The sequence below is a fragment of the Dryobates pubescens genome, chromosome 7 (genome assembly GCF_014839835.1).
Source record: "Dryobates pubescens isolate bDryPub1 chromosome 7, bDryPub1.pri, whole genome shotgun sequence".
Classification (NCBI taxonomy): Eukaryota; Metazoa; Chordata; class Aves; order Piciformes; family Picidae; genus Dryobates; species Dryobates pubescens.
The window spans coordinates 8,942,055-8,964,689 of NC_071618.1; the positions used below are offsets into that span (position 1 = coordinate 8,942,055).

The 22,635-nt window shown below is 42.8% G+C and overlaps 1 protein-coding gene across 2 annotated transcripts in view; it reads left to right on the forward strand.

The window, feature by feature from the left end:
- Positions 1-22,635, forward strand: part of RAB20 (RAB20, member RAS oncogene family) — a 75,542-nt gene that overhangs the window by 46,507 nt on the left and 6,400 nt on the right. The window contains exon 1 of one of the 2 annotated variants that reach the window (XM_009898708.2): positions 565-755. The exons of the other annotated variant lie outside the window; for it this stretch is intronic. Within the exon in view, the coding sequence (XP_009897010.2) occupies positions 584-755 (172 nt within the window). The 5' untranslated portion in view covers positions 565-583. Of the gene's footprint in view, positions 1-564; positions 756-22,635 lie in introns of those variants that run through there. 2 annotated transcript variants of the gene reach the window in all.

The window sequence follows — 22,635 nt, forward strand, 5'->3', positions numbered from 1 at the left end:
GGATATCCCTATTTTGGAGCCACATTCTGCCACTCCATGTACGCCTTGGGAGAGGAGCGGCAGGAGTGAGCTTTCCCCCGGCGCTCATAGAAGAGCTGCGAAGCCGGTGATTTTGCTGTCGCCGGCTCGAAAGATTGGCAGCTTGGGGCATCAGCACCCCACACCCCAAAGCTCAGCGTGGCGGAGCTCGGCTCTCGCAACGCCCGCGGGCGGCAACTTCCCAGCAGCCCGCCAGCAACTCGCAGCTCCTCCGGGGCAGCGCTCAGACGAAGGCCCGGGGGGCGGTGGTATTCACAGAGCGCCAGCCGCCTCCCGTCCGGCGTCTCCTCCCCCTGGCGCCGGCGGAGGGGGCGGGGGCAGGAGCGGGGCCAGGCTGGGGATAGGAGGAGCCCGAGCTGGGGCTGGATCGCGGTGGAGTACCCGAAGTTTGTGCTGCTGGCGGAGGGCGGCTCTCGTTCCTCGTCCCGCCGCTTCCGGGGCTCCGCCGTGCTTGGCGGAGCGGGCCGGCGGGCGCCCGGGAGAAGGAGGCGGGCGGGCGGCGGGCGGCAGCCGGTCGCCGCAGGACGAGCCTCACCGAGCCGCGATGAAGAAGCCGGACGGGAAGGTGGTGCTGCTAGGGGACATGAACGTGGGCAAGACCTCCCTGCTGCACCGCTACATGGAGAGGCGCTTCCAGGAGACGGTTAGCACTGTCGGCGGCGCCTTCTACCTGAAGCAGTGGGGTCCCTACAACATCTCCATCTGGGACACGGCAGGTGAGGCCCGCGGCGCGGCCCCTCTCCCTGGCGCGGTGCAGGGCGGCCTGGAGGCGCGGGGCGTCCGGCCCCGCCGGCTCCCGGTGTTTCCCGACGGGAAGGGTCTTCAAGAAACTCGCGGGGTGTTCGCCGGCCGGCTGCCCCTCTCCTTCGGTCCTTGCGCCTCCGCCGTCTCGCGCGGGGACTGCCCGTCTACACCGTCCGTGCTTTGGTCACCGTGTGTGTGATTTTCTTTTCTCTGGTTCTTTTCTCCGTTCTAATATAAGAGCTGGGTCGGGTGACCTCGATCGCGATAGGTTCGCCTGTCCCAGGAGCTTGGCACAGGGGATGGAGAGGTGAAGCCCGCTTGGCTCCGGGGCGGGGATCCCGGACCGGGAAATCTTCCTTGGGCGCTCAGTCCTCAGAGCTGTAAAGTCAATCGCCCAAAACAAATGGTTTGGCAGTAGAACAAAGTCTGAAGAGAAACGCATTTATGACGGACCAAAAGGTGTCTCCCAGCTGCCAACCTCTTGTATATTTTGCTTCACTTTACAAAAACATGAATGCCCAGAAAAGCTGCCCATTTCCGTGCTTTTGTCTGAGTCGGTGGCTACTGACTGCAAATTCAGACAGGAGTTAGAGGTTACAACTTTTGTTCATTTCGGTGCACGCCGTCAGAGGTCCAGTCGATACCAGCTAGTGTCAAACTCAGACCTTGAAATGCACGCAGCTGGTGAACCCTTCAGACCTGATTCGCACTTTCGCCGCATTGATAAGAGCCGACGCATAAGGTTTTAATGGGCAGAGAGCTTGGGCTGCAGGCAGTTTTTGTCTGGGATGGCAGCAATGAGTTGTCTGGCCTGCTGTGTTGCGACAGACAGCATCTTCGGGATGCAGGAGGGACTGAGGGTTGTGGTTTGGAGTCTTGGGATGGAGGAAGTGGGAGGACATTGACTGCAGAAGTGGTTTGTGGTCTTGGTCATATGAATAGTATGCTCTTGGTTCTTACACCAGGAAGCTCTGCTCTGTCATGTAGAGGGCCAGACTACCCTGAAAAGTGAGGTCTTTGAGCGTTCTTGCCTATTAAGTCGTTTGTGGGAGAAAGATGTTGTGCATAATTTTTCTTATTTTCATGTTTAGTGGAATTTTTTCAAAATTTGCTTGTGGCAGCATGAAGAATGCAGAGTTAATGTTCTTGAGAAACTTGGGGAGCAGCAGCATCGTGTAATACTCCAGTTACCCCTGGGTGACATTTGGGAGGGAAGTTCATTTGCTGTGTCACTTCATGTCACAATCTAGTCATAAATGGTTGTTTCTGTATTCTGCGTCACAATTGAGAACGAGGAAGAGGGGAATGAAACTGCTGAGAAGTTGTGCAGAAGCACTTTTTGGAAGGGAAAAGGAGATATTTAATAGCTTTCACTTCTTGGATTTCTTAATCTAGGACAATGGTGGAAGCTTGCTGTCAGTGGCTCTGTTTTAGATATATTTTCCATGTCATTTGCAGTATTTGTTAAAAAATTCTACTTCAGTTTCAGAAGTGAAGTGTTTTACTGTGGAGATTCTCTTGCAACTGCTGCTTGTTTCTAGCAAGCCAGAGATTAGCAGTTGGCTTTATTTCAGCAGAAGAATTATCTTGATCTTGTGTAGTTTTCCCTTACAACCGTCTGCCTTTTTTTTTTTTTTTTTTTTAAATCATACATTACAAAATAAGACCCTCCCAGGCTTTGTCTTCTGGTTTTAGGGTCCTGTTTTATTGAGTATTAGTTGAGGACTCGTCCTCCAGCTTTATGTGTGATCTAGAAAGCTCCATGTGCTTGGGGAATCACCCAGACAATACCTGCCTTGAGACAATGCAAGCATTCAGAGCTCATTGCTTTCCAAGAGCTGGAATTTGCTCTTCTCCCTGAAGCAGGTCCATTGCTGATGCCGTTGGTCGTGTAGCACTGTAGTAGAAGCTCCCACTGCTTCCTGAGTCTGAGCAGGACTGCTGAAGTTCTGTTCTCTGAGTACCAGTTGAAAAGTGGTGTTGTATTGTACTGAGGGCAGCATGACACATCGTCCTTGCTCTTCTCTGTTGTTGGAGTTAATGCTGATTGCAGTAGCCCTCTTTTGCATTTCAGAGGCAGGTGCAGACTCTTGCACTGTCTCCCTGTTGATCTTCCTCCCTGCAGAATGATGGAAGTGCCAAGACTGGGCTAGACTGTGTTGGGGCCTATGAGCTCTGGTTTAGTAGTGCCTCTTGTTAATCTTCTAAGAAATGGCAGCTCCTAGGGCACATGGCTTCTCCTGTCCTGGTGAAGGAGGAAAAGATCTTGTGGACACTGCATCTCTGATATTAAGTCAAAAAGGGTATTTAAAAGCTTGCAGTATTGTGGGTTTTTTTGTTTTTTTGTTTGTTTGTTTGTTTGTTTGTTTTAAGTAGTATTTTCTTTTGCGTGGACCTTACACTTTTGCTGACCATGTGTCTGCAGTCCTTGGTCTTTCTCTTATCTCCTATGGTGTCACTGTCTTATCTCCCACCAAATGGGTACCAAGTAAACTTGTAATTTTTGTAGTAAGGAGGATTTAAAACTTAGCTCTCTTGTCCATTTATTAACCTGATGTTACATACTGCTGAATTCTTGTGAAGTGGTTACAGGGTCATCAAATACATTGTTTTCTCTAACCTTGTGTAAATGGATATATAGAGGAATGCGGAAATAAAAGATCTTCCAGGATATTGACATTTCTTTAGCACAACAGCATGGCAAAAGCACAGTTTGGTGTGTGCACCCACCTTCCCTACCTAAGTACTGAGAACCAGCTCAAGGTGTCTGTCTTAATAACTCAGTAGTACTTTACACAGTGTACAATGTAGAGACATTGAAGATCTGGCCTGGGAAAGGAGGAGATGCTTGACAATAGCTACTACACTAGCATTCTGGTGAAATGGACAATTGGATAAGGTTAACTGGAATTCATGTACTTTCACATTTTTCTTAGTTCATATTGTGTTTAGTATGTGACTGTATGTTTATTTTTATCCTTGCTTCTCAGCTTTATTTTAGAGATGCTTATCTCCATGGAAGTCCCCTGTTGCTTTACTTTGAGTTCAGTTTGGATGATTACTTTTTATTGTGGGAGGGGTAAGGCAGTTGGCTGTACCGATGTAAACATGGATACGCTCAAGCTTTGTTTCTGTAACAAAGTTTCATTTTTGCAGGATCAGACTGTATCTGATCAATGGCAGTGATGGATTAAAAATTAAGCATGTGTGGATATTAGTGGTACATCAGTTTAACTGCTAATGGTCTGAATTATTTAAAATGTGTGATTTTTACTCATCACTCTTGATTTTTGCCTTACTTCCCACTCTGCTATTCAGAAAAATCTCACTTCCTCCCCCTAACACCACCGCCCCCCCCCACCCCTGGAAGAATTACATTTGCTTGTCAGGTGCTTAAAATCAATGTGTCAGTATTGTTATCTCTCACTAAATAGAATAGAATAGAATAGAATAAACCAGGTTGGAAGAGACCTTCGAGATCATCATGTCCAACCTATCATCCAACACTACCCAATCAACTAAACCATGGAACCAAGCATCCTGTCAAGCCTCGCCCTGAACACCCCCAGCGACGGCGACCCCACCACCTCCTCAGGCAGCCCATTCCAATGGGCAATCACTCTCTCTGTGTAAAACTTCCTCCTAACCTCCAGCCTAAACCTCCCCTGACACAGCCTGAGACTGTGTCCTCTTGTTCTGGTACTGGTTGCCTGGGAGAAGAGACCAACCTCCGCCTCACTACAACCCCTCTTCAGGTAGTTGTAGAGAGCAATAAGGTCACCCCTGAGTCTCCTCCTCTCGAGGCTAAGCAACCCCAGCTCCCTCAGCCTCTCCTCACAGGGCTTGTGCTCCAAGCCCCTCACCAACCTTGTTGCCCTTTTCTGGACACGCTCCAGCAAGTCAACATCCTTCCTAAACTGAGGGGCCCAGAACTGGACAAAGTAAATCACAGAAGTACACACCTGACCTGTTCTACTAAGTTAGGTCTGAAGTGCAAATCCGGCATTCCAAGGAGGACTCTTGGCTGTATATTCACACCCATCCTTATCTTGGAAAAATCAGCTCATTAGTCTAGTCTGAATCTTTGATATTCTTTCCCGCAGGTCTTGTAAAATGGGTGTGCAAAAGTTGGTTGATGTGATTACTTTTTCATGTAAATGCTCACAGCAAGTAATTCAGCATTTCCAGTTTCCCAGTCTGATGATTATGAGAAAAGTTATTTGGAAATTGCATTCAACTCAGGGAGACAAAGAAGTCACAGATGGAAGAACTCTTTGGAGAAGTATCATATGCTTGCCATGTTTTAATGCTCCTTTTTTTCTTTTTCTTTTTCCATAGGCATCTGCTTTTTGACTGTTTCTCCTTTGTCAGAGGCTTGGATAGATGATCTTGTGTCTGATTCAGCATGATTGCTGTTGTATTCTTGGTTCAGAAAAGTATTTCTTTACTTTTTACATTCTGATGCTACGAATTATATTTTCTTGCTTCCCATTTGGATCACTTAAAAGCAATTTTTTAATGAAGTGCATAAACTATATAAAAAACAGAAACAGTAAACTTTAAGCATGTTTTAAAGGACCAGTCTTCTGGATAGAGTCCTAGTCTCTTAAACTTTTGAGCATATGCTTTGAGACCTTCGTAGGAGTATGTAATAGTATTTTTCTGGACCAGGGAAGGTCAGTGACAGCCGGAAGAAGTTGAAAAGACTGGAAGTTGGAGACTCAGGATGTCAAAGCTATGTATATGTGTGTGTATGTGTATATATATATCTTCTAGGCAGTGCTGACAGCAACTGTAGAGTAACCCAAAACTTCCTGCTAGGTGTTGATCACATGCAGCTCCAAGCTGGCACGTAGCCTTTTATCTTAGGCGGTGCAAACGCATGCTGATGTTCTGGGTCCTGCTCCACATTTAACCCTGGAATGATAATGTGTGGTGGCTGCAGCTAACAATGTTGTGGGAGTCTTTTGGATGTTCAGGCATCTTTTATGATGCCTTGATATTTCAAAAGGAAAAACTTGTTCTTGTGTTAGATTTCAGTCTCTTTAAGTTGGCATTTGTTCATCTGACAGACAGTGGTGCCCCCAGCAACAAGGTTTCTGAATGGTAGTCATGTCCCCTGTGTTGCTGGCTTAGCATTAGAGCAGTCAACTGCAAAGTTAATGACAAGTACGTAATAATGTTCACTTCATGATCCTATAATTGTATTTTAAGGAAGAGGCTGAGTTTTGAACTTACCAACAGTTATGGAAAAGACGAAGGTCAGCTAGGAGAGTGAACTTCCCTTCTTTTCTTTCATCTCATCTTGAGCTACCTGCCTGCATGCCAGAATTTGATTGTTTGATTCTATGACTGTTTTATTCTGTGAATATTCAGCTCTCAGTTCATATTTTTACACCCTCATCCTCTGTATTTTGCACCTGTAGGGTGTTTTGTTGGTGGTGGTGTTTGTTTGTTTTTAAGTGCCTTTTCACTTGTCAGAACTAATAGGCACAAAAGAGATAAAGGTAGCCTGGAAAAGGCTTTTCTGTGGCTTGGGTCAACTGTAGAATATCTGTGTAATGAACACTTACATCTCTGGTGACTAGTTTGCTGATATCTGGTGGATTGTGTGAAGTACTTGCAGTTTCTGATCACCAGGAGTTTTTCTCTGGCATCAGTGTGAGCAATTGCCTGTGTGGTGCTTTCTCAGGGTAGGTGTGAATGTTTAGCTAGTAAGATGTGTTAGGTTCTTCCCTCACTTAGGCTTGAGTGTGGTGGTTGGGTGTTTTTTCTTCTTATTTTTTTTTTCTTGTTTTATTTTATTTTCTCTCTCCCCCCCCCCCCCCCCCCCAAATTTCTGTGTTGATGTACACTTCCTTCTGCATGTGTTTTTCTCCTGGAAAGGGGGTGGCTCAGTGAAGTTCTCAGGTGAAACCTGGGATAAGGTGTGACTCAGTCCTTGGAGTATGATATCAGCCCAGGCAGGAAGCAGACATAAAGCTGGAGGCAGACATTTCTCTGTGTGGTGACAAATATACAAATCTGCTGTAGGTAGGGAGGAGGCATGGTCCTCCATCATATTGAAACAGAACAAAGGAGTAGGATTAAGTGATGTGTTTTCCTCATAGATGATAGGTTGGACTCGATGATCGCAAAGGTCTCTTCCAACCTGGCTAATTCTATTCTGTTCTATAGATGATGACTGGTAGTAGCTACTCTGATATTCAGATGTTTTTGACTTTTGGAAGTAGAAGACTACAAAAAGGGAAAAGAAGCTGCAGATTAAATGGTTAGGTAGGTTAGTCAAAGTGAAAGAGGACCATGAGGCATATGGGAAAGCCTTTCTGAACCAGATGAAATGGTGACAGCAGCAGTTGAGGCTGGGTATTGCCAAGTATGTGTTGAGGTATCTTTAACTGAGGAGGTTGCTTGTTGGAAGTAAGTGACATCACCTCAAAAAGTGTCTTAGGCATCAGGACCATTAAGTGAAGTAGGCTGCTGAGAGCATAGCTGTGCTCAAGGGCAGGAACATAAAAAGGTATGAGATAGAAATTATGAGAGTCGTTTTTTTGTTGCTCATGAATCACAGCTTGGGGGTGATCTGTTGGCCTCTGTGTGTTAGTTGTTCACAATTGCTGCATGTAAAACAATGGCAGCTGAGGACCAGAGCCTTATATACAAATAGTGTGGTGTCTCTGGGATTGCTGTGTGCAGTTATAATGCTGGCATCTTGAAAAGGAAATTGTAAGAGCAGAGATTCAAAGGGACTTTATGGCTAGCTGTTGAGAAAAATCTCTTGTGTATGTGGGGAAAACCCCTGAAGAGAATTCACTACTTGCAAGGCCTGTCTCTAAAGCCTCTGAAGTAGGTTCAGAGGCAGGATAAAGGTTTAGCATGGTTTTGTTGTTGTGAAACAGTGCAGCAGATTACTTTTTTTCTGCAATGAATGCTTCCTGAAAAGAGCAGAATAACTTGGGAAGTGATTAAAAATATGAAGAATTACCTGGAGAAAGATCTGAAGGGAGGAGTTCTATTTTCAGTGTTCCACAGCTTAAAAATACGGTGGACACTTGAAGTCAAATGTAGCAAGTTCACTGCTGCTAAAATAAAGTGCTTTTGTGTGTGAATGACCACTTCTGCAACAGTTTGAGCTTGAGGGGAAAAACTCAGGAATGAAGTGGGGTACTTTTTTCCCCCGGTAGTTCTTTCTTTGGCTGAGTAAATAGTATTGCACAGAGCAGCAAAAAGCTTCATTAGCTGTAACATAGAGGTGAATGTGTACAGAGAACTCCTATTGACTTAGTTCTGGTTATTTCTGGGGTACCAGGCATACTGTGTAATGAAAAACAAATAGCTACTTAAAATAAGTATTGTATGTTTAGGTGCCTGAACTCGGGCAGTTGGAGTTGTGATGTCTTTTTCTGTTGACTCTGCAATGAACTAGTACTCCTTCCTTTAGAAGAAAGGTCACAGCAGATGCTTTAAATACAAGCACAGGGCAGGTAACTAGCTGTTAGCTGTATGGTTTTACAATTATGCTCATGTGTGGCTCGTACTTGCTTTATCTTGCAATGCACACTGTGGTGCACAGATGTCAAAGCCATGGGGCCTCATAGCCAGCTTCACAGTGCCTTGGCTAAGCTGCTTCTGAAATTTAGGGTAGTTTAAGTATCATACTTGATACTGCAATCACATTCTATATTGTATGTTAGTTTGCTCCTCTGCAATTACTGTCTGGTGAAGAAGGCACTAGCCATGCGAACTTCCAAGCGATTTCTCCTTTGGCAGTGTTTCACTGCCTGAACTGAAGGTACATTTAGTAATTCCTCATCTGAGTCACGTTGTACTATTGCAAAATACTCACACAAGTATCCTTTGTTTGGGTCTCTGTCCAGAAAGATGCTGAGTCTGTGGTGGATATGTTTGGAGCCATTAAAGACTCTGGAATAGAAGGAATAGTTTTCTCTCCTAAGTCTAAATTATTTGCTTTCTTCCAGGTGAACACTGGACAGAACATCCTGGGATTTGATCAAATGGCATCAAACTTGTGATAAATTCCTTTTCTTGCACCTGCCATACTACCTATAGCTTCATATTTAGCATTTGAGCATGACTATTAAACTTAGCTTATGTAAATGGAACTGCTGAAAGCAGAGGTGGTCCAAAGAAATGTGTGTTTGTTGGTTTTTTCCCCCCTCTTAATTTGAATTAATTCTCAATGTAAGTAGCTTGCCATCCTTCACCAGAGGAGAATCAGGATAGTGTTCTTTAGGACAATCAATTCAATAAGTATACAAGATTTCCAAATTCTTCTAACCTGCCCGGGTGTGGGGGAGAAACCCACAAACAAATCTAGAAGGGAACTTCTTAATGTTGTTTTTAAAAGGAGATAAATCATCAGATGTGGTTTTAATTTTCTGTTATATCTGTCCATCTCTTAGGAAGCAGACTGGAACTGGAACTGATTTTGAACGAGCCACTAAGTAGCCATTCATGGAGGAATGCTGCTGATGGTTTAATGGTCCATGTAGCTTGAATTTATTACTGTATTATAGATAAATCAGAAAGAGGAAACTGCATATTCCAGCTTTTGCTTTTTCATCAATTTTGTTGAATATCAATGTGATTTAATCTAGTTTGTAGCATGGTAGCATAGACACTCAAACATGCTCACATCTTATTATGAGTTGAAGCTTCTGTGTTTTCAGGTTCTTTCTGTTCTGTCCTTTCACAAATTCTTTTCTTGTGTTTGCTTTTTTTCTGTCATGAAAAGAACTCATTTTCTCAGCTACAGACAATACCTGCTTTTTCCTTTTTTTGTTTTTTTTTTTTTTCCCCTAATTAATTGAAGATTGGAAAAAATTTGTTAAATAATGATGTTCAGTCTGACAAAGAGACTTTTCCATGTTCTCTTTCCTGTTGATCCACTGGCATTTCTTTCTTTAATCTGTTACATGAGTTAATATTCCTAACCACTGTTTTTGTGTTCCATGAAATTCCCATGTGAAATATGGAGAAATGTTGTCCAGCTATCCAGCTACTCTTACATATTGAATTTAAAAATGGTCTTTAGTACAGTTGAAATAGCAGGCCATTTTTGGTTTACATTCTGCAGCTAATGACTGCCTAGGAATTTTTAGTCATGTATAGTATTCCACCATAGATACTTAAATACTTGATAATTTCTTTTTCTTTTAATTAAATCATGATCTCCAAAATGAGGGATGGCTTGGTTAGACCTTTAGGAAAATGCTTTTCCTGTAAGAATTAACTAGACTCCCCAAAGAAACAGTTTGGAAGGTGGGGCAAAAGAAATTAATGTGTTGCACACTTCATGAAGAATGTGAAGCAAAAGTTAGGTAGGTTTAAACAGACTTTAAAGCAAATACCTAAATGCTGGTCATTGACTGGGTAATGACTTTGCTTTGTGGAGTCAACCAACTGTGATTTCTGTTAAAGTGTATGTTCCAAATCCTCTCAACAACAGCAGTATAAATACATGCACGAGTGATGTTGTGCCTCTGTTACGATGACCTTCAGTTGAGCTGCTCCATGCTTCCCTTTCCCCAAGGGGTTTGGGCTGACTGACTTCCCTTTCTGGTTGTGCAGGTTACTTCAGCGATGGGACTTCATGCTGGTCTAATGTGTATGTTGTGAAAGTCCTCAGAAGTTCAGTTTGTTCTTCATTGGAGGGGTGGGGGTGTGTGTGTGTGGGCTGTCTGTGATCTGGATGTACGAATCTGTTATTGCTCTCAGTTGTTGAAGTTAGAAATAAGGCCCCGAGTTGTATTTCAGAGGGTTTTTATCATTATTAATTATTTCTTTACATTTCCTGTCATTCACTCTCAAAGGCACATGTGAAGATTTTGGTTCATTCAGAAAAGGGGGAAATGACCAGAATCTGTAGTGGTTTACAGTTAAAAAAAAAAAGTGAGCGAGAAAAACCACTATGTAGCTGAATTGTCACCTTCCAAGCTTCATAAAAGGGATTGTCAAATCTTGTGGGTTGCAGCAGGTAACTTAAGTGTTTAAAAGTAACACCCCCCCCCCCCCCCCCCCCCCCACACACACACACTGGTATAATGGGAGATACATATTTTGTTTGGTTCCTTGTTTTTCCTCTGATGCAGTCTGTTGCTTATCAATAATGAAATCCCTAATTTTGTGAAACTGAAAGTGTTTCAAACTGCTTGTCTCCTCCAACCCCTGCCAGTGTGATTACTTATTTTTATGATGAGGAATTCCTATCAGACTGTCTTTAGGACATGAGATTCCTTTCCCACAGCAGATAGCTGCATGCTTCACATTTGTATTGTTTCCCTTACCTCCTTTCCTGTTCTAGCATTGTGTGCTCTTTCCACGCTGTCATGCTCAATGTCTTCCCCTCCCACCACCACCACTTCAAGCCTTGGAAGACCAGTGGAAGTGGAATAGTTACTGTCTATCCTCTTTTTAGTGGCAGAGTATTTAGTGGTTTAGAGATGCTACCTCATTGCCTTAATTATGAAAGGATGTAAGGCATGCAAATCTGCAGGCAGTTCCCTTTCTGTAAGCAGCTTTCCCTCAGCATGAGGGTTGAATGGATAGATACTGCACAGTGGTAACATTGCTCTTTGTTTCTTATTCTATATAGAAAGTTCATAACTGAGTTAGTTATAGTTTTCTCCTTTGTGCCAGGTTGGAGAACATTAACAAGGTGAAATTGATTTTTACCATGGCTGTTTAGTGTTTTTCTTTCTTTCTTCAATGCCCAAATGAATGCTTCTAAACAGTGAATACTAAATGTGCTTTTAAGAGCGCAGACTGAGAAGCCAGAAGTGAAATTAAAAGGGAGAAGTAGTGCTGGAAATGTGAAAACCACGTGTTCATCTTAGCCAGAGCAAGTTCTGAAAACACAAGTCTTGTGTCCTGTGATAAAACTATCAGAGTGAAGTGAAGAAATTTTAAGTGCATTCCTGTAAAGCCTGGGCAGCAGCTTTCTCTGACACAGTCTCTCATTTTTGGTACTTGCTGAAGGCTGCCCACTAGATCAGCAGCACTTCCTCCTGCTTTTTACAAATAGCAATTATCCAGAAGCATCCAGTGAAGAAGACTTCCACAGAATAGAAACTGATGGGTTTTGGTAAAGAGTAGAAGCAGTTATATTTTTGTTGAGGATAAATTATACATGAATGAATTGCATGTATTCATAGTTGAGAACCTATCTATAAATGAACCAATATTGAAACAAATCATAAAAACAGCTGTCTATTGAGAGGGCCTAGGTTTATGTCCCATGTTACTAATGTGAGTTTTGCATTAAAACCCAGAAAAGTAGATTTTCCATTCAGTTTGTGAGATCTATGGGCTTTAATTGGTTGATTGATTGGTGGATGGGTTGGACATGATGATCTTGAAGGTCTCTTCCAACCTGGTGTATTCTATGTATTCTATGTAATTCTACCAATTTAGCAAAGTTTAAACATTTTTCAAATTGCTCCTGAAGTCTGGTTTAAAGTCAAACTCAGTGTCACAAATTGGGAGCTAACTTACAGTTACACACTCCTGAGTTCCATTTCACCGTAAGTTTTTAACCTTAAACAAGAGGCGTGGATCAAGTATCTGCCAGGGCAGACCATTTATGGGTGCCTGCTAACCATGGCTTCCTAAGGTCTTTCAGACGCCTCTGCACATGCAAGAATAATTTCTCCTGTTTGAAACATGTGACACAGAAGGGCACTCCTGGCAAGACAACCTTCCAGCTCTCGATTCTTCTTTTGTAAAACCCATTTTTTGTTTTTCAGAACATGAATGTTGTGATTTGTTCCCCCCCTTTTTTTTTTCCTGCAATGGTGAATAGTGATGACTATTCACAGCAGTATTCAGCTGCTGTCTTGCACTAGCTTCTGATCTGTAAAAGCCAGGTAATTTGTAACTAGTTTCTAGTCCTCCACCTGCTGTCACCTACTCCTAATCAACCTGGAAAGGCACTAGTAGCATAAAAGACTTATGGAAATGGTGCTTGAGGTACTACCTATATAGGGGCTTAGTAATTAGTCTTATCTCCTAAAGGAACCATGGCCAGTATAGAGCCCTGCTGCCTGTACTGAAAACAAAGCCATTCTGCTGGTGTGGGAGAAGATAGTCTTTGCCAGTGGAGAAGGGTGGGAAGGTTCATTCTTGGGGATGTGTGACCAGATTGTCCTCACAGTCTTCCAGGCTATTACTGAAGGCTAAAAAAATGTTGGTTTTGGTGCTGTGGTAAAAGCACTCTGGAAATCCCTGAAAATATCTGAAGACTGTACTTTTTGCACTGTGTGAAACTCCTTGGCTGCTGTCATGGGATGGCCCTGAAGTAGAGCACTGTGCGAGGGGTAGTGCTGGGCTCTGTCAGCCGGTCGCTTCTGCTAATGCTTCTTAAGTATTGACAGCAGGATGGAAAGCAGTGTCATTGAAGGGGGGCTGATGGAAAATAGGTAGTGTCATATCTAATGTTCTTGTAAATGAAGCTGTCCTGTAGGCCTGTGAAAGAGAAGGCTAATTTACTATGTTGTCAATAGTATGATTCTCTGTGGGTACATGTGCACAAAAGGGTATAGCTGGTGGTTTGGTTTCCAATACTTGGGAAGAAGGCATTTATAAACTGACAGCCAGGAGGCAGAAATACATCTTTTGTATTTGGAGTATGAGTGGTAATGTGCAGTTAAAGTTGTTAATGAGTATCTAAGGCAAAAGCAAAGTATCCAATGAAGAAGTTGAAAAGCCCAAGTAAACTTGAAATAGGTATAAAAATGAAGGAAAACAGGAAGCATTTCTTGTCTGTGAGGGAGCGGGCAGACACTGAGTTGCTAACTTCTCTCTGAGACCTGGCAGGAATGGCTGTGGAGTGGGAGCATTTCAGAGTGTTTATGGAGGCACGTTTAGGAGGGCAGTCTCAATTAACCCTACCCATCTCTGGACTTACTTTTTTAATCTTTTCAAAATCACACACCTGAATCAATGTTTGCTTGAGTGACTTGGAAGCCGAGTTAACTGTCGGTTTGTCATTGAGCAATATAAAACGTCCAGCATGTGTGGAGTGACCTCCTCGCCCTGCAGTGCTGGTCAAGCTGTGCTAAAACAAACCTGCCTGTGCATTCCTGCCTCAGCGAAGGACCTGCTTCTCGGTTTGAAGAGCAAACTTTGGGAGGGAGTGTAGGATTTTGAAAATCCCCTTTCTGAATGGCACTGAAGATAAGGACCTGGCAACAGCCTCTACTTAGCAATTGTGTGGAGAAGGGTACTCATCTGCAGGGCCTGTTCCCTTGTGGAAAGAAATTGTAAACTTAAGGAAAAAGTATCAGTTTTCAGGTATTGGAAAGAAAAAGCAGCTGCTTTTTTAACTCATCCTGTGGAAAATGAATTGCTTTTCTGTAGGAGAGACTTTTCTTTGAGGAGATGGATTGGTGTTCCAGCAGGCATTACAACCAAAAGGCTTCTTGCACAACCCAAAGGTGAGTGTTTCACGTAGGCAAGGTTGTTTTACAGCCCTGTCCTGTAACTGGCCTCTTTGTTACCCACCACTGAGCAATATTTGACCATCAAGCTGCAGTTAAGTGTTCGGTGCTATTGCTTCCTGTAGAACTCCTCCAAAGTAAATCTGAAGAGTGTTTTCTTTTTCCCCCCTCATGGTGTGATTCCAATCATATCTTTCCTCAAGGAGGTCATGTGCCAAATGCCACTTCTTTTTAAATAACAGTTTGAGAAGAATTTCACATCAATGCTTACATTTTACTTACATTTAAATTTCTAAATTAATCCTTGCACTCCTCTCATTTTAATATCTGCATACAGGATCTTCATAAATTTAACTCCCAAGCAACCTGCAGTCTTACCTTTTCAGTACAGTTAGTGTTGATGCTAGATTTAATTTGAAGTTCTGGTGGAGCATTTGCTCGTAGACAGAATGATAATGCCCCATAAATCTGGCATACCCTCATTTCTTTTGCCAGACTTTTTCCTACACAACTGTGAGATTTCAGAGGGAAATAGATAAATAACTGGTGTTTTGGTTTGGTGGTTTTTTTGGTGGTGGTTTTGTTGTTGTTGGGGTTTTTTGTTTGTGTTTTTTTTTTAACTTTTTACCAGTTTGTGTTGCAGATGCTCTTTAACATCTTTATTGATGATCTGGATGAGGGCATTGAGTCCATCATCAGTGAATTTGCAGATGACACCAAGCTGGGGGCAGGAGTTGATCTGCTGGAGGGTAGAGAGGCTCTGCAGAGGGACCTCGACAGGCTGGGCAGATGGGCAGAGTCCAACGGCATGAGATTGAACACATCCAAGTGCCGGGTTCTGCACATTGGCCACAGCAACCCCATGCAGAGCTACAGACTGGGGTCAGAGTGGCTGGAGAGTAGCCAGGCAGAAAGGTACCTGGGGGTAGGCTGGTCGATGATAGGCTGAACATGAGCCTGCAGTGTGCCCAGGCAGCCAGGAGGGCCAATGGCATCCTGGCCTGCATCAGGAACAGTGTGGCCAGCAGGAGCAGGGAGGTCATTCTGGCCCTGTACACTGCACTGGTTAGGCCACACCTCAAGTCCTGTGTCCAGTTCTGGGCTCCTCAGTTTAGGAAGGATGTTGACTTGCTGGAATGTGTCCAGAGAAGGGCAACAAAGTTGGTGAGGGGCTTGGAACACAAGCCCTATGAGGAGAGACTGAGGGAGCTGGGGTTGCTTAGCCTGGAGAAGAGGAGACTCAGGGGTGACCTTATTGCTCTCTACAACTACCTGAAGGGGGGTTGTAGTGAGGCAGAGGTTGGTCTCTTCTCCCAGGCAACCAGTACCAGAACAAGAGGGCACAGTCTCAAGCTGCGTCAGGGGAGGTTTAGGCTGGAGGTTAGGAGGAAGTTTTACACAGAGAGAGTGATTGCCCATTGGAATGGGCTGCCTGAGGAGGTGGTGGGGTCACCGTCGCTGGGGGTGTTCAGGACGAGGCTCGACAGGATGCTTGGTTGCATGGTTTAGTTGAGTAGATGGTGTTGGATGATAGGTTGGACACGATGATCTTGAAGGTCTCTTCCAACCTAGTTTATTCTATTCTAAGATATGTTTGCTGGTTTGGCAGGGCTAAGGTCAATGCTGTTCAGTTTTTACAAGGTACTACTCTACCAGACAGCCAAAAACGTGGATTACTTGAAGCTGTTTCCTTCTCTTGGGAGTAAACACACTCTATCAAGAAAAGCAAATGAAAACAGCAGGTCTTACCTAGGTAAATGAAATTGTGAAATTGCAGAGCCAGTTAAAGTCTAGCCAAAGTTTTTATTGGTAAAAACATGCTAGGTAGTGTGTTTAGGAGTGGGTTTTCTATGATGTAATGTTTTGTATTACTAGGCATAACGTGATCAAATAAAAATTTTGGGTAGAAAGCATATTGGTGGAATAAAATTGTCATTTCTATTGGAGCTTTGATTTTGAAATTAAAATTTTGAGAGTTTAGACTCTCAGGCTTAACTTCATTATCAGATGGTAAGCTCTGATTTCTTCTTGCCAGCAAGCAAAATAATTCTGTATGTATGCAACAGAACAGATTCCAGGTACTGTTTTGTCCCAGAAAGGTGGAAGCTAGTTCATGGCCTAAATCTTGCAGATAATAGGGATCTTCTCTGACAGCATTTCTTCTCCTTTATATAGGAGTTGGACTCGATGATCTTTGAGGTCTCTTCCAACCTTTGTGATACTGTGAGCTGTGTAGCTTCTTTGTCTGGTGAAGACATCACTGATAATATGTGCCATGAATATGCACTTAGTACAAAAACACTCAGTTTTTAAGCTTCTTTATAAAAAGATGTTTTCAGTTAGAAATATGCAGACTGAACAAATGTGTAAGGTTGCAAATGGGACAGACTAATGGTATGGAGTGCTGGTAACAGGTTAAACTACATTCATTTGGACAATAATATGTATTTTGCAAGGTCCGTTGAGCTGTGGATGACAGACTGAGCTATTGGTACTTAATGTGACCCTGAGCCTGTGAGCTGTTCTGAAAAGTATACCAAGTGTAGGGAAGGATGAAAGTAGTGAAGAATTTAAGTGAATGTAGAGCTTCAGTGAGACTCTTCTACAGGTTTGGTTATAGGATAATATGGAAAGAAAGATTGGAGAAAAGAGTTACAGGTATGGTTAAGAGTTTAGAGGAATGCCAGAGGTGAAGAGCCTGAATGTGGAAAAAATGTTGATTCCTCTGGCCTAATAAGAAGGAGGTTAAGTCATACAAGATTACCCTTTGGGGAGCAGTGTGGAGTTTTTCTGGATTTGGGGCAATGTAGTGTTACTTACCTTTTGGGTTTGCAGTGTTTTGTGGTTTGCATTGTTTTCTTGTTTGTTTTTAAGGTGAAAGTCTATCAAAATTCAGAGTCTGAAAGCTGGAATACGACAAGGTAAATTGTGGGATATTAACTGCTTTATGTAACAAAAATTCCTCAGATACAAGATGAGGGCAGAGTGAAATTCTGTCATCTTTATTACGCAGGAGATCAGACTTGAATGAAGATTACACTTGATCTTTGGCCTTGCTCTGTGAATTATTGTTTTGTTCTTTTGGGTTCCCTCCCTTCTCCCTCTTCTTTTGTTAGCTTGATCTTTTCCTTCCCTTGAGTGTGCCTGACAGGTATGTCTTTGGGAACCAGTAAAGGAAGCCTTCACTGCCAGTTATGGAATGAAAATTGATAAACTAGACTGGATTAAAAAACTTTCTTGGAATCTTTAAAGTAGTTCATGACTGAATACTGCAGGATTTGACAAGATGACTGAGGGAGGCAAGTTTGAAATATGGGTGAGAGTGTTTCATCTGTAGTAATCAGCTTTTATGGATACCTCTGTGACTCAGCATGCTCTGCAGGATCTAGCAACAGTTTGATCAACACCAGCATAAACTGCTAGGCATCTGCTTTTTAGTTTTTTAGCTGTCTTTAGATCTAAAGTGAAACTTTTAACTTAAAAGCACGTTTCTCTGTGAACTATCACACTGCTAACTATCAAAAAAGCACAGCAATTTTTTACCCATGTTTCATTTGTGAGTTCTGTAAAGTTGTGCTGTGAGTTAAGGCTGTGTGTCTTTTGAGTCATTTCTTCAGCGCATCAGAGAAGTGTTGAGACTAGAAATTTATTTTGAAGGTTTTACCTCTGCATGCTTGAAAAATAACCTTGTTATCACATGAAATAAAAGTAATCATACAGGAAAATAATCCCATTCTTTTCTGTTTTGTCAATTCTATTAAGCAGGGGGTTATGTGCCCTTTGGCTGGAGAAGAATGTATCGTCACAAGCTGTCTTCTTCTGATAAAGCTCAGCTGATCCTGCAGCTCATTAACCACGTCTTACACAGTCTGGCATGTGATGTGCAGCACACCATGCCGACATTACTCTTGCGTAACTTCTCAGCGTGCTGTGTGTCATAACAATAAAAGACTCATTTAAGTGAACTTCTTTGGAAGAATTGTTTTATGTGAATTGTGCCAAAGTACTGCTTTTGGAATGTCAATTGAATTGGTGTTTTAATAGCAATTAAAGGGTCAGTTGAAACTGCTTGACCTATTGGTATAGTTCAAGTACCATGAGGAAAAGCGGTTCTCAGAAAGGATGTGGGCACTATGGGCGTTGTTCTCCCAGCTGGTCATGGCTGTCTTGAACGGGTTGTGCTATAATCCCTCTGGGTGAATATAGCAAAGAAGAAAAAAGGGAACACAGACTAAACAAAGTCATGAGTGCTTTTTACTGATGAAAACCATAAAAGGAGAAGCAGATTAATAATAGTTGCTGCTGTCATTTATTTTAGTTGGCTGTTAAGGTGACTTTCGTTTTGAAAAGGCTGTAAACTGAGAATAAGCTTGAATCTGTAAAGAAATACAGAGAGGATTACTATTAGACAAGCTATTAATCCTCTTAAGGCAATGCTCATCTTTCAGGAGGGAGGTAGAGTGGCTAGAATTTTAGGGCAGAATTTTTTACTTGCTTCATATTTGTTGGTCTCTGGTAAAATGTGTTCTGCGAAGCTTATATGGTGTATTGGTTATTTTTAGTTCAGTTATTACACTTAAAGGGGAGGGGAAAGAAGTAGACTAAAAGAAATTTGGATAGATGTGTTTTTGTTTTTTTAATTAAGTGCATTACTATTTTTAGGTATGGTGCATAGTAGACTTTCCATTTCCAGTAAATAAATGGCCTTTAAAAAAAAATAATAAAAAATTCAGATGCCTTCTAGTGATTCTTTTTGTTTGTAAGGATTCTGAGTTGATTTCTTTCCCAGCTGTACTGGTGGTGATTACAACTTAAAACCTTGAATTCATATATGCTGTCTTTTTAGTTTAAAAAAAAAAACAAAATGAGAAAAAACCTCATATAGAAAACAAGGTATGATGTGGGGTTTTTTTCCCTCTGTAGTTCATCTTTATGCTCTTTAAAAACTTGCCCCCGCCCCCCCCCCCCTCCCCCCCTTTTCTGGCCTACTCTCCATATCTGTTTCCATGTCTAGTTTTGTTTGCTTTTCATGTGAAAGTAGTAGGGGGCAGAAATAAATGATTTGTAGGTTCAGTGCTCTTATCTAAAGCAAGGGAAGTATAGAATAGAATGGAATTAACCAGGTTGGAAAAGGCCTTCAAGATCATCAAGTCCAATGTGTTGCTTTTTGTAAGGCACACTGGTAGTTGCTGGTGAGGACTAGCCTTCCAGGGGGTGGTTGTCTGCTCTTGGTAGGATGTTAATGGCTAATTTAGATGCCTGAAAGAATATTGGTTTTGTTATGTAAAGGAATGGAAAGGAAGATGGGTTTTTACTTTTTCCCTTCCATATGACATCGGAGACAGAATCCTCAGTAGGGCCTTGGTGCATGGTAATGCTGATCATCTCATGCAGTTTTTCCTGAATGCTATCCTGCTCCTTCTCATATTTCATGGAGTATATATTAGTATCTATTAAATATTCCAGAATAAGTTTGTAGAGGACAAGTGGTTGCGCTCTGAAGATAAAATACAAGATTTATGCTCCCTTGTAAAATTTAGTTTAGGAACTCATCCTTCCAAATGTCCCTTCAGTTGCTTATCGCAGTGTATGTTCCTCTTGTTGATTTCCATCAAAATGCAGGTGCTCTAATAACACAGTTTACATATATTTTGGGATATGTATTATCACAGTCACAGCTGGATCACTGACAATGGTTCAGTAGGCTTCTAAACAAAAATAAACCTGTCTTTTGTATTTCTGTTTACACAGTTCATAAATTTGTGATTGTAGTGCCAAGGCATTTCCTGTTCCATCAAAACCTTTCTCTGCCTCCAATTAGATAACCAGTTGAATTTTGTCAAGTAACTTAACAACCCGTTCAGACAAAAGCAGACCTTTTGAGTGCAATGTTTAAATATGTGAATTCTAGTCTGTAGTCTGCCAGTAGATTGTATAAGATTTCTGTGTGTTAATTCAGTGGGAACTGGATTGTAGTGGTGTAATATAATGGCATTTCCAGATCAGGAAAATAAGGTTACGTTTTCCTTGTAGAGCAGCACACTGAACTCTCGCAGTCTGCCTTTGATTCAAATGTCGTGAAGAGTGTGAGAAAAAACCTGCTTCAGTGGTTACAGTTTTGTAAGGCTTTTTTTTTGTCTGTGGCAGACAGTTGAAATACATTGTAGATTCCTCTGAATTTAAGCCTTGCCCCTTCTGAATATAGTGATCTCTGGCTGAAGTTGTGTTAATTGCTTCTACTGTAAAAGTGTTTTTTAATAACCCCCATTTTTTTAAGAGCAGATCTAAGGGGCTTTAAGTAATTCAGAGATAATGATTATGCAGTGGAGAAGTTCCAGTCTTTCTAGCCATGGATTTTTGTGTCCAAGTGTAATAGAGAGAGGGTGTGATATTTCTAGTACAGTAATTAAAGATGACCGAAGGATGGGGCTCTCTATGGTCATGATTTCCCATTTGCCTAAGTGAAAAGGGAATGATTGCTCATGTTTGTGTGACTTTCTTGCTCACACTGAACTGCAGCTTTGCAGAATGAGCTTTGCAAGTTCAAACTGATTTACATTTGTTGAGTGGTGACATTTATGTCATCTTGGAAATTTCACTCATTCAAAACTCCAATTATTTGCTCATTAAGGCAAAGTGCAAAGATTTAAAGGAAGAAACGGTCTCTTTTGTCATTTTAAATATTTATTATGATGTAGAAAAAATTAAGAATTGAGAGTGAATTGCATTTAAAAATTAAGTAAGCTTGTCCCACTCATATATTACATTGACTTCACTTTCTTGGCTGACTGTTTTTGATATTTTTTCATTAGAGAGCTTGATTAAAAATGATTCCTTTGTTTGATGTTGTTTTAAGCCATGTGGCTGTTATATTTTTCCATGTGAAACTCTTTCTAGAATAGAATAGAATTAACCAGGTTGGAAAAGACCTTTGAGATCACCCTTTCACCCAACACCATCTAATCAATTAAACCATGGCACCAAGTGCTTCATCCAGTCTCTTCTTAAACACCTCCAGTGATGGTGACGCCACCACCTCCCTGGGCAGCCCATTCCAATGCCCAATTACTCTTTCCATGAACTTCTTCCTAACATCCAGCTTAAACCTCCCCTGGTGCAGCTTGAGACTGTGTCCTCTTGTTCTGGTGCTGGTTGCCTGGGAGAAGAGACCAACTCCCACCTGGCTACAACTTCCCTTCAGGTAGTTGCAGACAGCAAGAAGGTCTCCCCTGAGCCTCCTCTTCTCCAGGCTAACCAACCTCAGCTCCCTCAGCCTCTCCTCATAGGGCTTGTGCTCCAACCCCCTCACCAGCTTTGTTGCCCTTCTCTGGACATGTTCCAGCAAGTCAACATCTTTCCTAAACTGAGTGGCCCAGAACTGGACACAGGACTCAAGGTGTGGCCTAACCAGTGCTGAGTACAGGGGCACAATGACTTCCCTGCTCCTGCTGGCCACACTATTCCTGATACAGGCGAGGATGCCATTGGCCTTCTTGGCCCCCAGGATACACTGCTGGCTTATGTCCAGCCACTCTGATCCCAGCCTGCAGCCCTGCATGGGGTTGTTGTGGCCAATGTGTAGAACCCTGCACTTAGATGTGTTAAATCTCATGCCATTGGACTCTGCCCATCTGTCCAGCCTGTCAAGGTCCCTCTGTAGAGCTCTCCCACCCTCTAACAGATCAACTCCTGCCCCCAGCTTGGTGTCATCTGCAAATTTACTGATGATGGCCTCAATATCCTCATCCAGATCATCAATAAAGATATTGAACAGGATTGGGCTCAACACTGATCCCTGGGACACACCACTAGTGACTGGCTGCCAGCTGGATGTGGCACCATTCTCCACCACTCTCTGGGTTCGGTCCTTCAGCCAGTTCCTAACCCAGCACAGAGTGCTGCTGTCCAAGCCACGAGCTGACAGCTTGGCCAGGAGTTTGCTGTGGGGGAAGGTGTCAAAGGCCTTGCTGAAGTCCAGGTAGACTACATCCACAGCCTTCCCCACATCCACCAGGCAGGTCACCTGATCATAGAAGGAGATCAGGTTGGTCAGGCAGGACCTGCCCTTCCTAAATCCATGCTGGCTGGGCCTGGTCCCTTGGCCATCCTGTAAGTGCTGTGTGATTGCACTCAAGATGATCTGTTCCATAATCTTGCCTGGCACTGAGGTCAGGCTGACAGCTCTGTAATTCCCTGGCTCCTCCTTCTGACCCTTCTTTTGGATGGGCATCATGTTGGCCAGCTTCCAGTCATCTGGGACCTCTCCCTTGATCATTGAAAAAAGATGGAGAGTGGCTTGGCCAGCTCATCTGCCAGCTCTCTCAGCACCCTAGGATGGATCCCATCCCGTCCTATGGATTTGTGGGGATCCAAGTGGCTGAGCAGGTCTCTAACT